Source organism: Hippoglossus stenolepis, chromosome 20 (genome assembly GCF_022539355.2).
Source record: "Hippoglossus stenolepis isolate QCI-W04-F060 chromosome 20, HSTE1.2, whole genome shotgun sequence".
In the NCBI taxonomy this organism is placed as follows: Eukaryota; Metazoa; Chordata; class Actinopteri; order Pleuronectiformes; family Pleuronectidae; genus Hippoglossus; species Hippoglossus stenolepis.
In genome coordinates this window covers 1243600-1258418 of record NC_061502.1, presented here as the reverse complement: position 1 = coordinate 1258418, position 14819 = coordinate 1243600, and the positions used below count along the sequence as shown (strand labels likewise).

Genomic DNA, 14819 nt, shown 5'->3' with positions numbered 1-14819 from the left:
AGCGTTGCTTTTATTCTGAAAGCTGCAGCCGGGTGTAGCAGCCGCCTGTGTTGTGTTGCGCTTGCTATCTGTCACGGGTTAGCTAACGTGGGGTTAGCCTGTTATGGCAGCGGAGGGAGAAACAACGGAGGGGCTGTCTGATTACACGGGACTGGCGAAGACTAGTTCTGGGACGTGATTCGGAAAGATAACGCCACATACCGGAAGCCCGGGGAACGTCTTCCTGGCTGGAAACCAAAACAGTAGAGAGAGAGCCTCAAATCACCGGACAGCCACAGTTAGTGCAACATGGACCCGGCAGCCGCGGAGCGTCCGACATTCACCGGCCGCCGTCGAGTGTAGTTCTCCGCAGCCGCAGTCTGACTTCAGCGGCTGGAGCCACGAGAATCTTTGTTCGGTTTTTTTTTTTTTTCCTCCATGGGACACGGTCGGGCTTCCCCGCCGCGTTGTCGTTGTTTCCCCGCCGCTGACAGCTCTCCCCTCGGTTGGTATCGACTGGCCGACGAGCCCCCCGCATCGCATGGACTCCTAACAGGAGTTTGTTGGCTTTTCTGTGGGTCGGCTCCTCTCTGACGGACGCGGCAGTCATGTTTGCGGTGCGCATCGTCACCGCGGACTTCTATCTGGCGAGACCCGTGAAGGACCTGGACGTGTGCTACTCCGACTTCAGGGAGAGCGACGTGAAGAGAGTGCCGGTGGTGCGGATATTCGGATCAACGCCCGCAGGTCAGTCACCCGCCCGCTGCCTGTCTGTGTGTCTGTGTTCTCAACATTGAAGGTGATGCTTGTTGTGCTTCCAGCGCCGCACCACGCGGCAGCGGCTGCAGTTTTGAGCGCGCGCGCGCCCACACACACAGGCACATACGTTCACATACAGTACATGCATGCGACGCGTTGTTTGGGGGAAACGTGACGGACAGTTTGTGCACGACGGCAACAGGAAGCCGATCGGGGTGTTGACACCTCTGCATGTACAGTCTGTGGCGGACACGCACGCTACCAGCGGCGTGCACCGCTGTTGCTCTGCAGCGGTGGGAGACCTCCTCCGCTCCCCCTCCCTCCCGCACGGCTTTGTTTTCGCTGTCCTGCTCCATCATGGCCCGGTGGCGGCGCAGAGCTCGGGCTCCCGGGGCTCGACTTTACACCTCTGCCGGCGGCCACATGTGGCATTCAGGGACAGCTCGCACTCTGCCTCTATGGTGGTTTATATTTTGCTGAAAGCAACCTGTGGAGTGTTGACACGGGGTTGATAACGAAATGCTGCCGCCTCCTCGGGCTTTTTCCACTTTTACGGAAACGAATAGACCAATGAACAATGCGGTCATCACCACATTTAAATGTGGTTATTGAAGCAATGTAAACAGCAGAAGACATGGATCTGCAGCAGAGGACGAGGCTAAGGTGGGGGTTATGTAAAAGTATGTGCTCCATAGAACACAGTGCAATCTCAAAAGGCAGGAGCCGTCATGCACAGTCGTCATAATGGAAATAAGAAAGAGAGTCGTTATTGATGAACAGCGTCTTGCATCGTGTGAAAATGAAAAGCACAATGCAGACTCCCATTTTTCAGATCCTCATATTGAAAAATGTCATTTCGTACAGATAGCTGCAGTAAAAATTGCAAACAAAAGAGAGGTTTGATTTTCTATGGATCAGTGTTTTTTCTTGGGCTCTGGCCCATCCTGTGCTCTCTAATAAAGCCATTACAACTGAGCACTCTGGGTACCTTAATCCCCATGCCGCAAAACAATAGAATCATTTCCTGCACAATGGCTCGGCATTAGCATTCCAGCCAAATCCCCTTGCGATTGCCCTGCCCCTCTTTAACCCGTTGTGACAGGTGAAAGCACCGTTGCAGGGGACTGTGTCTGGGTTAGTCCACAGTGGTAATGAAAAAATGGTAGTCAAACTTGTCCCACATACTGTGTCAGTGCTCCTCCGCAGGGCGACCTGGAGCACCCAGCAGAGAAGGATCCACCTCATTGAGGATTAAAGGCTTTAGAGCAGACAAATGCAGGACAGTGGGCCTTGGTTAGGGTCAGGGTGTCTTGTCTAATTTGGTCCTGTCATAAACCTGCAAGTTGGCATGCAGCTGTGTTGATGTGAAGGGGCTACAGACAGACTGACACACTCACACTCACACTGCAGCAGAGGCAGTCTGGGTATCCTGTCAGGTGAATGTATGCTAAACAGCAATCCATCAGCACTGATTCAAGCACAATATAACCTAATTAACATATCACTGCAGTTAGGCTCTCAGGCATGGAGGTACCTAGTGCACTGATCTAAAATTCATTTTATAATGCATGACTGGGACTGCCCGACATCAGTAGCATCATAATATAAAAGCATTATCTAAATAATAACCTTCAATTTCGTTTCAATCGCTTTTCTGAGCTTGTTAGACAGTGCCAGCAATAGTGTTGCAAGAGAGTGTGCAATTAATTGTTCAGTTGTTACATTCATGGACAACAATGAATTCTTCAAGTCATTTTTCAAGCAAAACCCCCCAAACATTTGCTGGTTCCAGTCTTAAATTTTAATCTTTAGCTGCTTTCACACATGCCATGAACTCAGGAGAACCTCCAAACATTCTCCGAAGGGATGTATGTGAGAGCCTCCGGACTTTCTGCAGAGTTTCTCCATCTGGCCTCCTCGTAATACCTTGCAGAAAGTCCAGAAGAGCCGATGTGAGAGGACAGCAGGAGATCCTCTGCAGGAGTCACGCGAGTGAGTGCATTGATGACATTTCTAACATGCAACAGAATCAAAAATGAGGAAATAAAAGGAGGTGTGAATCTCCCGCTGTTGTTCATGTGTGAAAGGCAAAAGCCGGAGAAAGTCTGGACCCAATTCTGCGGACATCCTCCGGAGTTCATGTCTGAAAGCTGCTTCAATTATACTGATAAAACATTGATGTCTGATGTATTAGATAAGTGTTCAAGCATCACCCTGGGCTGTAGGAGAATTGAGCTTTCATTTTCAGATATTCTATACAATAGACTAAAACCCAAACATGTGCAAATTACAGTGATGCATCACGTTTTGTATTTATGCCTGACAACAGGGAGTTTGAGTTTTTTTCCGAAACAATTCCATAGAAGCCCACATTCTATTCCTGATCGAATCTAAAGCTGAGTTTCCACTACACAATTTTCCAAGTCTGCAGATTTCTGTGCAGTTGAAACTACATGACTTCCTGTTGTGTGATCGGGAGTTTTGTAGTTGTGAGTTCATACTACACGACTGACCGGCAACAAAGGGTCACACACCACACGATCTTTCACCAGAGCTGCTTTCAGATGCACTGGACTCGTATGTTCTCCGTAGTAGGTGCATGTGTAAACACAAATGTCCGGGTGAGACACTCCACAGTTTCTACAGACCTTATCCGCCTGACCTCCTAGTATATAGTTCGTAGAAAATCAGGAGAATCACATTTGGGATCCCCCGCTGGATTCACTGTGAGCCAGTGAGGCTCTCTCACTCTTCTAACATGTGAATGCGGCTGCGTCATAGTTTTGTTTGGCGCCTAGTATTCCATTAAAGTGAGCCAGCTAGCACACTAGGCCTTACCTACAGTACATGGAATGCAGCCATTGTTAATGTTATTAATTAGTCCTTCTACTTCCTGCCGCTTTCCTACCATGAAGTGAAAATGGCTGCTGTGAACAGGGTTTACATGCACAAAGGTGATTCCAGAGGAAGCTCTGATACAGGTGTGATAACTGTCATAACAATGCTCTCAGTTGGAACATAATCCAGATGCCAACAACTCTCATCACGTCTGATAAGTTATTGCTGCTGGTATGTGGCATTGAAACATTTCAATGTCCCATTGAAGCTTTCACTGATAAAAAGTAGCTGGCATTGTTTCTGTTGTGGTTTGAATCCGAGTCGGTGTTGTTTTGAGTCACAGTATTAGAGTAGCCTGTCTGCAGTTGGTGTGCTGTAGTGGGAGCCCCGCAGGTTTGCACAGTTTGACTATCCTCTTTCTACGTTTATGTGTCACTTGTGGCGAGTTAGCTCAGCGTTTTCAGAAACAAAATTACATCACCATCTGGAATACATTGAAGCCGAAAGGAATCTCTTTCTGTCCTTCTCGGTTTCTCTGTAGCTCAGAATTAGGCCACACCCAGCTAGAAAGAGTGACTTTTTAATATTTCCTTTTGCCTTTATGGTGTTTTTATTGTTTGGCTTGAAGGGAGGAGTTCATGAGCAGTTTTGCTCAATGTGTGCCGACTTTTATCTCATCAGTGTGTTTACCCTGATCTAAGCGGCCAGTACATGAGCACCATGTGGCTCTGGCTACAACCCCAGGCCTCATATTCCCTGTCCTTTCCTGACCTAAGCCGTGCGCACTCCCACCAATCAGCCCTGTGTAATTCGATGCCACGCTTTCTGCTCCCCCTCCTCTCTCTTTGTTAGAATTCAGTGGCTGGTCTTCCTGTGCTGCACTCATCCTATAAATGCATGCCCATCTCTGAAGTAGCTCAAGGAGAGGAGGATACAAAACACCTTGTTGTGAAAATTGCACCCCTGATTTATGCTTATTAACTATCGGTAAGGTTGGGTATTGTAACATTTTTTATCGATTCTGATTCCGATTCTGCTTATTGATTCCGGTACTTATTGATTCCCCCTTTCGATTCCAAAATGGTAAAAAAAAGAGGTCAAATGTTTAGATTACAAGTATGTCTTTATTGGACTGGACCGATGCACAGTAGCTGTGCTTCATGTTACACCGGGGCAACAGTAGTAACGCCTTGTGGTAAAAGGCTACATTACAAAAGAAAACCCACACAACTCATCTCGGACGTCTTTAACCCAACTGTGTAAACTAGTAGTAACTGAGATAGAGGCAATGTTGAAACGTTTTGCCTTGAAAATACTGGTGTTTAAATTAACCAAACAACACATAGTCGTCTTTGTGCATATTTAGTAGAAGAAAATGTTCTAATTGTCCGTGTAAACTAATGTTAAATCAATAATTGTCAACTTTAAGATCTGTGATGAATATTTATCTCTCATATATTCCAAAACAACACGGTGGAAATCAGCAGCAGTTGAACCACCAGCTTCTTGTTGTACGTCTTATTTATAGGAAACCTACTGACATAAATCATACAAGTCATGTTAGTCAGCTTTCCCTTGAATGCCAGCGAGAACGGTGTGTCGCTGCCGTCGCTGCTCGCTCTCCCTAGCTCTACTGGAGGTTCTAGCGAGGTGCTACTAGCGCTAGCTGAAGATGACACACTTGGGCTCGGAGACCACAGGACGTTAAACGCTGTACAGTCTTTCACATCGACGCCGTGCTGCCTTAAATGTTTGGTGAGCTTTCCTCATGCATTGCACTTTGCCTTGTCGTCGTTGTCTTTTTTAAAGTGAAGCCACACTTCTGACCGTTTATCGCATCTCAGCTTTGCCATGTTAACCATCCATGCTAGGTCGTGTTGTGTAGTGCGTGACGTAGTCACATAGGCAGGTCCTGGCAGATACATACGGCGTCCTTGCATTTTACGAACCGAGAAGCAGAACCGAAATTCTATTTATTTTATGGGTACCTGGTACTTGGCATTTATCGGTGATTAAAAAAAATTATCTGTCAGGGCGGCAAACAACCAGCCGCTGGATCGCTGTCCAAGCGGCTGCAACCTTTTGAGGTTAGACAGCATTGATCTCCACCCGACAAGCTTGGCCCAGATGCTTTGAAAGGCCCCGGGGGCCCCTGTGTCAACAGGAGGCACACTGTTGTGGTTCCTTGCTTGTGTGTGTGTGTGTGTGTGTGTGTGTGTGTGTGTGTGTGTGTGTGTGTGTGTGTGTGTGTGTGTGTGTGTGTGTGTGTGTGTGTGTGTGTGTGTGTGTGTGTGTGTGTGTGTGTGTGTGTGTGTGTGTGTGTGTGTGTGTGTCTGTGAGCAGAGAGGGAGGAAGTGCATGACCAATTGACCTGAATGAGGGGGCCAAGAAGTGAGGTGCAGTTAGAAGTAAAACTGACCCCCCTCCCCATCCCCGCCCGGGTTTAGCTCTCCCCAGGGGAACCTTTAATGCCATCTAAAGGAATTCCTCCTGGATCCATTAATAGGATAATGGGTTGACTCGAACACACTCTTTGGCTCATTAGGATTAAGATTATTGTCCCCTTAACTGTTTACTTTCCTCTCACTCTGTCAGTTACTTGGGTTCAATTATCATCCCCTAACCCCTGCTCTAGTTGCTTCTAATTATATCACAACTGAGAGAGATGTAGGTTTGTTGATATGCTGTTTTGTTAGGGTGGAGCCGAATACTTGGATGAAACGAGTATCTGGTACGGATAATGTACTTTTACAAGCAGTAAAATCCGAGTAAAATGTGTCAATATCCAAACTCATGATGAATAAAACTCCTAATTGGATAGCTGTGTCCACATCATTCCTTGATAGGCCATCCACACACAGAGCTCCCTCCCCTACTCAGGAGTGGGCGGTGTCATTGGACTCATGGTCAGCCAGCAGAATCAAAGCAGTTACGGGCCGGAACGGTCATATGGGGTCAGATCTGACCACGCAGCCCGCTGGCATTCATACCGAGTGTCAGTGCAGCAATGCAACAAGGGTGACGGAATCGGAGCCGTGCTCGCAGCCGGCTTCAGCTCGGTGTGGCAGGCAGGAGCGGACCCTGACCTGGCCAGCAGACGCTCCAACAGCGCCGTCTTCCTCTCCGCCTGCCTCTAGAGAGCCCCCAGCCACCTTCTGCTCTCCGCTGCCTGCTCCTGGTATGCGGCTGCGAAGTCCTCCGGCAACGCCAACCATACCGGCTTACCGGGCCACGTCCTTGGCTGCATCCTTGGCTGCATCCTTGGCTGTGTTTTCTTTTTGTTGAAACTATTTTTTTCTTATTCTATATAGACCAATCAGTTAATACTACATGTGTTCTTCTGATCAACTCATATCCATGTCAAGCTTAAAATACAAACTTCCGGTTAGGTCCCGCCCACTTCAAACTAAGCCCCGCCCACTGAGGAAACTTTGGGCACTTGACTATATGCTTCTGCATCTTTGTGGCATTCTTAACATAGGTCTTTGCACAGTATTTGCAAATGTACACAGCCTTTCCTTCTACATTGGCTGGGGTGAAATGTCTCCACACATGAGATAGTGCACGTGGCATTGTTCTGTAGAATAAGATGAGAAAAAAGCTTGTAAAAAACACTAATGCAATGCCAGAGATATAAATAGTTAGCTAAACAATTGGAATCGTCTTTAAAAATATTTTACAATTGATGGATAAATGAATAGACATAGGCTAGATGAACAATCCTCAATCAGCATGCTAATATATTTTCCCCAGTAATATCATCAAAACTTCCCTGACTAGTCCTTGGGCTAATGCAGTAGTGTGGCCTCAATAGCCCTGCTGTAGTGTGCAGGATACTGGGAATTATCTGCGCATGTGATGGAGAAATGCACAGTGCAGGGTTGAAATTCAACGTGCAGCGTGTGCTGCATTCCATACATCTTTAAAATAGAGTTTTGAATGACGTTTTTATTGCTCAGCGTTTAATTTGCGGTAATTTTTTTTTTTTAATTCCCAAAATTCCCGAGCTTAACTTCCCATGGAAAGTTTCCGGAAATTTTCCGCCCCTTTGCAACCCTACTGCAGACAGAAGTAATTTCCGCAGATTAGTATGCAACGCAGGGTTTTAACTTCATTGTTGCAGAAGAAGTGACGCCTCTTTTATCCTGGAACATAAATATGAATTCAGCAGGTTTTTATAAAGATCAGGTCAAGATGACCTGACTACAATTTGGTGGTCAAAGGATATTGTGGTGATAAGAGCCGATGCTGAATCAATGTGCTGCAAAATCCCAGCTGAATTAATAAATTACGTCTGTCTGCAGGACATGTGAGAATACGGCTTAACAATAACGAGGAGATCATGATGTTGATGTTAGGCTCAACATCGTGTTGACGGTCAGTCATTGGTGAAACTTAACTGCTACTTCAGAGTGATATGTTTAACTTGATGCCTAGGACCATAGATCTGTTGTCCATTCCAGATTGTACCCTGGTTACATCAGGGCCTGGGAGTGGTGGTTTCCACTCCCCCCCCCCCTCTTATTCTCCCAACTAACCTTTGAAATCCAGAAACCCCACCGCCAGACATTTATAAGATAAGTAGAATGACATGGGCTGAGTGACAATTTGTGTCTGAACAGGTGTTCCCATTGTCTTCATCAAAGTTGTGTAACTGTGAGTATATTGCAACGACTTCGAACATTCATCCTTACCCTAATCATTTTGATAGAGAAAGGACAAAATCCGATCCTATTGGAGTTGTTGTTGTTCTCTAGTAGCTGTGTTCCAGATGGCTTTGCCAATGAGGTAATGTGATTTAGTCCATCTCCATGGTGAGATGGATGCCCATTGCTGAAGAGGGAATGGGGGGATAACAGGAAGTATTTTGTCTTTTGATGCAGCTGTATTAAAAAGCCAGTGTTTGATGTGAAGTGCCGTCTAATGCAGGGGCCCGCTGAGGGCCACTGTTGGTTGGTGTCTGTAAAGTCGTATATTCTGGAAGTACCTCTTAGTTTTCCAAAGCAGGGTCCTGTAATGTGGTTCTGTGTGGTCTGCAGAGAGAGGCCTGTGTTGGCACGTGGTGTTGGGTCATTTCAGGTCCTACGCTCAGTGTTGGCTCTACCTCTCTCCTCCTGCCCCATTCTCCCCACAAAGGGAGAGAGAGAGAGAGAGATGAGGGGCCCTGTTTTGTCCACCCTCATAATGAGAGAGGGAGACTTCCCACTCGGTGTCTCCTCAGGGAAACTGGTGTTGCTGCAAGAGAGCTCTGCAGTGTTTCAAGGCAGATTAAGACCTTGTCTAAAAAGAATGAAAGAATTTGGGCAGACTGAAGAAAGCTTGAATCTCTGCTTGAAAATGGGAGAATGCTTTAAACCTGCCACGCTGTGCCTTTCAGCATGGTTTTTAATAAGGTGTGTGTGTGTGTGTGTGTGTGTGTGTGTGTGTGTGTGTGTGTGTGTGTGTGTGTGTGTGTGTGTGTGTGTGTGTGTGTGTGTGTGTGTGTGTGTGTGTGTGTGTGTGTGTGTGTGTGTGTGTGTGCACATTTGCGTGCATACACAAAAAGACAAACAAAGTGATTAAGTTTTCATCTGTAACATTGGGGTATCTGTGCAAATTAGGATTCAGTAGCAGCACTCCTGTTATTTCAGTAATGTACTAGTGCGTTAGTGCATAAACCTACTGAATTGTCTGTGCTGTTTCCCCATGCAGGTTAAATCGTTTTTTTTTGGTCATATAGCTCTAGATCAGACCTGATTGAAGGCTTTTAATTACATAGACCAAAAGCGATACGTTTTCATGGTTTCAGTTCAAGCTATGGGAAAGTAGTAGCTAACATTTTAAGTTAGTTGTTGAGTTAGGGAGTGCCACTTGAGTGAAATTGGAGCTGAAGACTACAAGTTTGAAAATGAAATTATTACTGGATTATGAATTAAGATGGAAATTTATTTACCAAAAGTCTCTAGCCTGCTCCTTAAATCTGCTTGAGGCTATAGTGTCCCTGGATCTCCAGGTAAACTGTTGACGCTTGATTTGGGTTGTGTGTGTAATGCTGGTGCCAGGTTTAAACAAATCAAAATGTTAAAAAATAAAAGGAATTTATCTTTAACTTGAAAATTCATGACTATTTTAATGCTTTTGATAATCTTCTGTAATGTAATAACATTAGATTTGCACACTAAAAGAAAAGGTGCAATGTGTTGAGTAATAAATTATTGCATACCACACTACTTGGCTTTCAGCATTGTGAATCTAAATGACTGAAGAAGCAGTCTGGGGAGCTGACTTTAGCTGACCAGTATTCAGTAGCAGAGGTGAGAGTGTCAGAGGGGGGGGGAAGAAAATGAGGGCAAAGAATATACAAATCCTACAGCATTGTGCTTCTTTGTGTGATATTGCACTTTTTGTTGCTGTATGTATTTAGATATAGCAATTAAAAAGGTTTGTGTTCCGTATGTTGATTGTGACCTACCACAATATCAACGTTTACTGTCACGCAAGATCTTCTATTTCTTTGACTGTCAAATTGGTCAAATGTTCGTTCACTGTAGAGCTGATGTACCAATTGACAACAGACCCGACTGGTGTAGATAAACTAGCAAATTGGAGCACAGGGGAAATCCTGCTGCATCAGTGGGCTGATGGAAGATTTAAAAAATCTGGTCTGGTCACTGTCTTTCAGGATGCACACAACAGCATGCTGCGTGTGTGTGTGAGGAGTGGCCTCACTGGCCAATCACAATATCTAATCATCCTCACTGAGTCACTGAGGAAGGTTATGTGAACCCAAATGAATGTAGCGCTTTTCTCAACATAACACAAACGATTGTCCGACCAGTGTTAATTTGGTCAGATGAAAATACAGGGACTTGAGCTTGATTGTCCCTGATATTGTCAGCTCAACCAGTAGTGTCCCCCAAACTGCCCTTGGTGTGTATGTGTCAAATTACTAGATACTAACAGGGAGCTGGACACAACTGTAGGAGTTTTATTCACTATTGCAATGTAAGTATTTGTAAGATTTCTGGCGAATGCTGGCAATACAATACAACAAATAGAGATTTTACAAGATTTTTCTGGATGGATTGTTTGTAGCACATATTTGCTTAACGTTGGTGCATTCCTGTACCTGTGCCAAGTCTTTTTTTCCTTTTTGAAAGTTGTGGACCAACAGTCCTTCTGCCTCTGTTTTATTTAAATCTGGGACTGCAGTGGGAACAGAAAACGGTCTGTCTCATCAAATTTTAATTCAATATCCCTGTACAGTCAGTTTAAGGGCAGGCTTATTATAAAGAGGGAAATTCTGGAAGCCCAGCTCTAAAAATAGCTGTGTGTGTGTCTGTGTATTTTTATGCAACTGCGCTTGTGTCTGCAGATAGACGGCGGGCTGGCTGGCTGTTGTTGCTGCGTAACAAGCCACAGACTCTTAAAAACTGAATGTCTCCAGTTGCATACTATGAGCAGACATTTACGACCACCTCCTTATACCGCCTCTGATGTCAGAACTAACACCTTTTATTCCTTAAGGAGTTACCGTATATTTAGATCTGCTCTGTTCTCCAACTGAAATCTGCTCGGGTCCCAGCTATATCCCTGCTGCAACGTAGTGTGTGTTTCTGTGTATCTACAAGGATGTCCATGTGTTACATTGAGAGGCAGTGCTTGGAAATCTCCTGCTGCCCCTTTTATCAAAGAGAAAGTCTGAGCACACACCAACATACACACATACACACACACGTACACACGGCATCTTTTTGCACCGTGGCAACCACTTGGCTCTAACCAGTTCTCCTCATACTCATTATGAAATCTGTAGCATCTCTCTGCAGCTCTCACTGTCCTGTCAGGAATTTTAGGGCTCAGGATTTCAATGTTTGCTCTATTCATTCATAATTCATTAATTCTCATTTCTCTTCAGTGGAGTTCTCCTTTCTTTTGCAGTTTATCCTTATATGGCCAAGAATAATCTGAAAAAAAACAAAATGTCACAGTTTCTGGTTTCATAACTGTTTACTTTCATAATGAATTTGTCATTGTGAAGGAAGATTGCTATGGGAGGGTTTTAGTGAAATGAGGGACTGCTGAGGTGAATTTGCTGTCAGGAGGTACTGTACACTTCAGTAACTGGTCATTTCGTCATTGTCATCCTCAGTTATTTGTATTTTTTAACCCCCCTCGCGGGCGATGAATCCTGTGGAGGATCTCTTGATGTAGTTTTTAACTCATGGGTTGGTCGAGAAACTCTGGAGAAAGTTTAGAGGCTCTCACCCGGACATTTGCATTCTCACATGCAGCCACTCCGGAGAATGTCAGGAGATCATCCAGAGTTCAGTGCATGCATGAAAGCAGCTTTAGTGGTCAGCTACAAAGAGTTGCATGCATGCATGCATGCGTGCGTGCGTGCGACAGTGGGAACGAGGATATTCCTGCATGTGTCCCAGTAACTGCAGATACCCTGAGGGTCTCCCGCTGCTGGTCACAGTCCATGCCTGTCAGTGTTCTCCCCCTCTCCTCCTCTGTTGTATGCAGCCTTCACTTTCCCCCTGTCTTCCGCATTCCTTTGTTTTCCTCGACATACTCTAACTCTTTCAAGGGTTTTCACTAATGCTCGACCAAAATGGTTCTTAATTTAATGATATTTAGAAAGCAGGGGCGGCAATGGCAAATGTATGAAATACTGTTAAATAACAATAGATGAGACACAAAAACGAGAATTCAGAGTAACATTTATTTAGCATACACATACATTTTTATATAGAGTGTGCGTTGACTCTGTGCACTCTACTTATTCTTTGAAATTGAAACTAATGTCTACAAGTTATTATCCACAAAATGTTTTTGTTAAGCGGCCTCGTATGTGCAGGCATCGGCGGATACAGATGTTCTAAATGCCAGATATCTGTGTGATGTATCGTTCCATCACCAGCTTTTACTTTCTTCCCTTGAATCAAATCAGCACCTTGTTTCATCTCTCTCCCCCCATGTCCCTGTTTCCCCTCCTCCTCCACCTCACTCTTCAGCTACTGTCACATTGTCCTGGACTGCCTCTGCGGGAGAGCTGCTGCATAGCGCACACAGAGAGAGGGAGTGTTTACAAGTGGAGCTAGTTTGGCCTTTGCCCTCATACCCCCGTACCCCTCCTCGTGGTCCCCTTCAATTCAAAGCTCCACACTCTTCTAAATCCCCCCTGCCCTCCACAGCACCCTCCTCTTATCTTGTACCCCCATTCACTTGCATTCCTGAACATTAGGATGGTGGCAATCATTAGTGAGGGCAAATTAAGACCTTTAATGGGGTCGGGGTAGTCCAGGCTATATTCAGTACGTTTTTTCTCTCTTAAGCTTTCCTGCTGACCACAGACAGTTGTGTGGGTACTCTTCTATTCTGGATGGATTTGGTATTCTTTCCTTCTTTCTGTCTTTCTTTGTGTCACTCTTAAGCAGATTACCAAAATATGGAGGAACTGCGGAGTTCAGTGCATGTCTGAAAGCAGCTGTACATTGTGTCCATTTACCTTTTTCACTTCACAACAATATGTTTTGATGTGAGTCAGACTCCAGACTCCTAAATCTATACTTTAATGTACTTTTAGTATTGCTGCTTAATTGGATTTCACTCCACTTGTTTAGAAAGGATTTCATTTTTCCACATTGCATGTTGGTGCAGCCTAATTTAATTAGGCTCCTGCTTATCCTCCTGTTTCCAGCCCCTCCTCCTCTGTCTGCTACACACTCTCTTCCTGCTGTCTTTCCTCCCTCATTCCTCCTCCTCCTCCTCCTCCTCCTCCCTCCTCGTCATGCTTGGCTGCAGGACTCAGTCCTCCACCAGTGTGTGTGCGCCTCCTCTCCTGGCCCTGCCCTGCCAGCCCGAGGGCTGTGCTTGGCCTACGCTGATGTTCCCCATGTTTCTGCACAGCACTCTGCACAACAGTTGTGCTTTTTTCCTCCCTCCCTCTCTGCTCTGAGGAGTCGGTCAGCTGAGGTAATATGGGAATAACGTGTCCTAGTTCACAGGGTTCTTCCTGTAAACTCTCAGACTGCTAATTACACTCTCACTGCATGGGCTGCTCTTTTCTGTGCTGTAGCTTTCTATGGTTGCTCACTCTTCCTCTTTCTCTGGCCTAGACATTTGCTTTTTCCTCTCTTCATTTTCTCAGATTGTTTCCTTTCACTCATGCTCTCTCTGGTCTTCTGTGTCTCTCTCTCTCTTGTGTGTCCACACTGAAGTACAAGCCTATGTTTTTTACTCTCTCTAACAATCCCTTGCATCCTACCTCTTTACTCTGCAGCTGCTTTCCTTCAAATGTTGCACAAATATGCAGTGGGTTTCCAAAAAGTTAGCTAAATTAAAAGCACAGGACAATATTGCATAACCAGTATATATTTGGCACATTGGCATTTGTCTCCTCTTTTCTTCTTTGCCAAAAGTCTGCAGCTGGACTTAATCTGCAACAAGCATCCCAGTGGTTGTTACAAATATTGTTACATACTGTATACTGTAGGGGTGCATGCGTTTGTATACTCTCCATTGAAATACAAAAGTATTAACTTGGCTACTATAATTTAAGATGTCACCTGCTGACTAATACTCTCCCACTGAGCAGTGAATGCTAATATGCCCTTGAGCAAGTCACTTAGTTCCTGTGACAACAGAGCTGGTCAGCAGCCAACAGTGTAAGCCTGGGACTGTGCAACTCTTAGGTTTGAAGGAGTGAGACTAAAATGAGTAAAGCGGGTCAGGGCTGAGAAAGAGCATTTCTGCTCAGTCAACCTTTGTGCGATAAAAGAAAAAGAAGGTAAAACAATCGTATCATGTCAAACAGATCAAAGCCTGCAGGTCTCCAGTCACCCAAGCAGGAGTCATACGAAGGGCAGACAAGGTATGAATCACTCACAATCAGTGCAGAGACAGAGGTGAGGCGGCAGAGAGAGGTAGATAAAGAGAGTCGTTTTCAGACATGACCTGCGGGTAAAATCCGGAGAATTGGCTATGGAGTTCACCTGCAGTCTGCCTTTCAAACATGTACAACACATCATTTCATTTTTGCATCTGTTGTGCATAAGAAGCGTCATCAACATGCACACTCGCTTGCGTTGAATTCAGTGGGGGATCCCCTGTTGTGTTCTCACATCGAATTCTCCTGGATTTCTACAGACCTTATACTAGGGGACAAGGCGGAGAAAGTCCGCAGAGACTGCCGAGTATCTCTCTTGGACATTGGGTCCACACATACACTTCCTCCAAAGAAAATACAGAGGAACTGC

At 45.3% G+C, this 14819-nt stretch overlaps 1 protein-coding gene across 2 annotated transcripts in view; it reads left to right on the top strand.

The window, feature by feature from the left end:
• Positions 1–76: 76 nt before the first annotated feature.
• The window catches only part of rev3l (REV3 like, DNA directed polymerase zeta catalytic subunit), a 64418-nt gene continuing 49675 nt past the window's right edge, over positions 77–14819 (top strand). For both annotated transcript variants that reach the window (XM_035143590.2, XM_035143588.2), the window contains exon 1: positions 77–726. In XM_035143590.2, coding sequence (XP_034999481.1) covers positions 588–726 — 139 coding nt within the window. In that variant the 5' untranslated portion in view covers positions 77–587. The remainder of the gene's footprint in view (positions 727–14819) is intronic.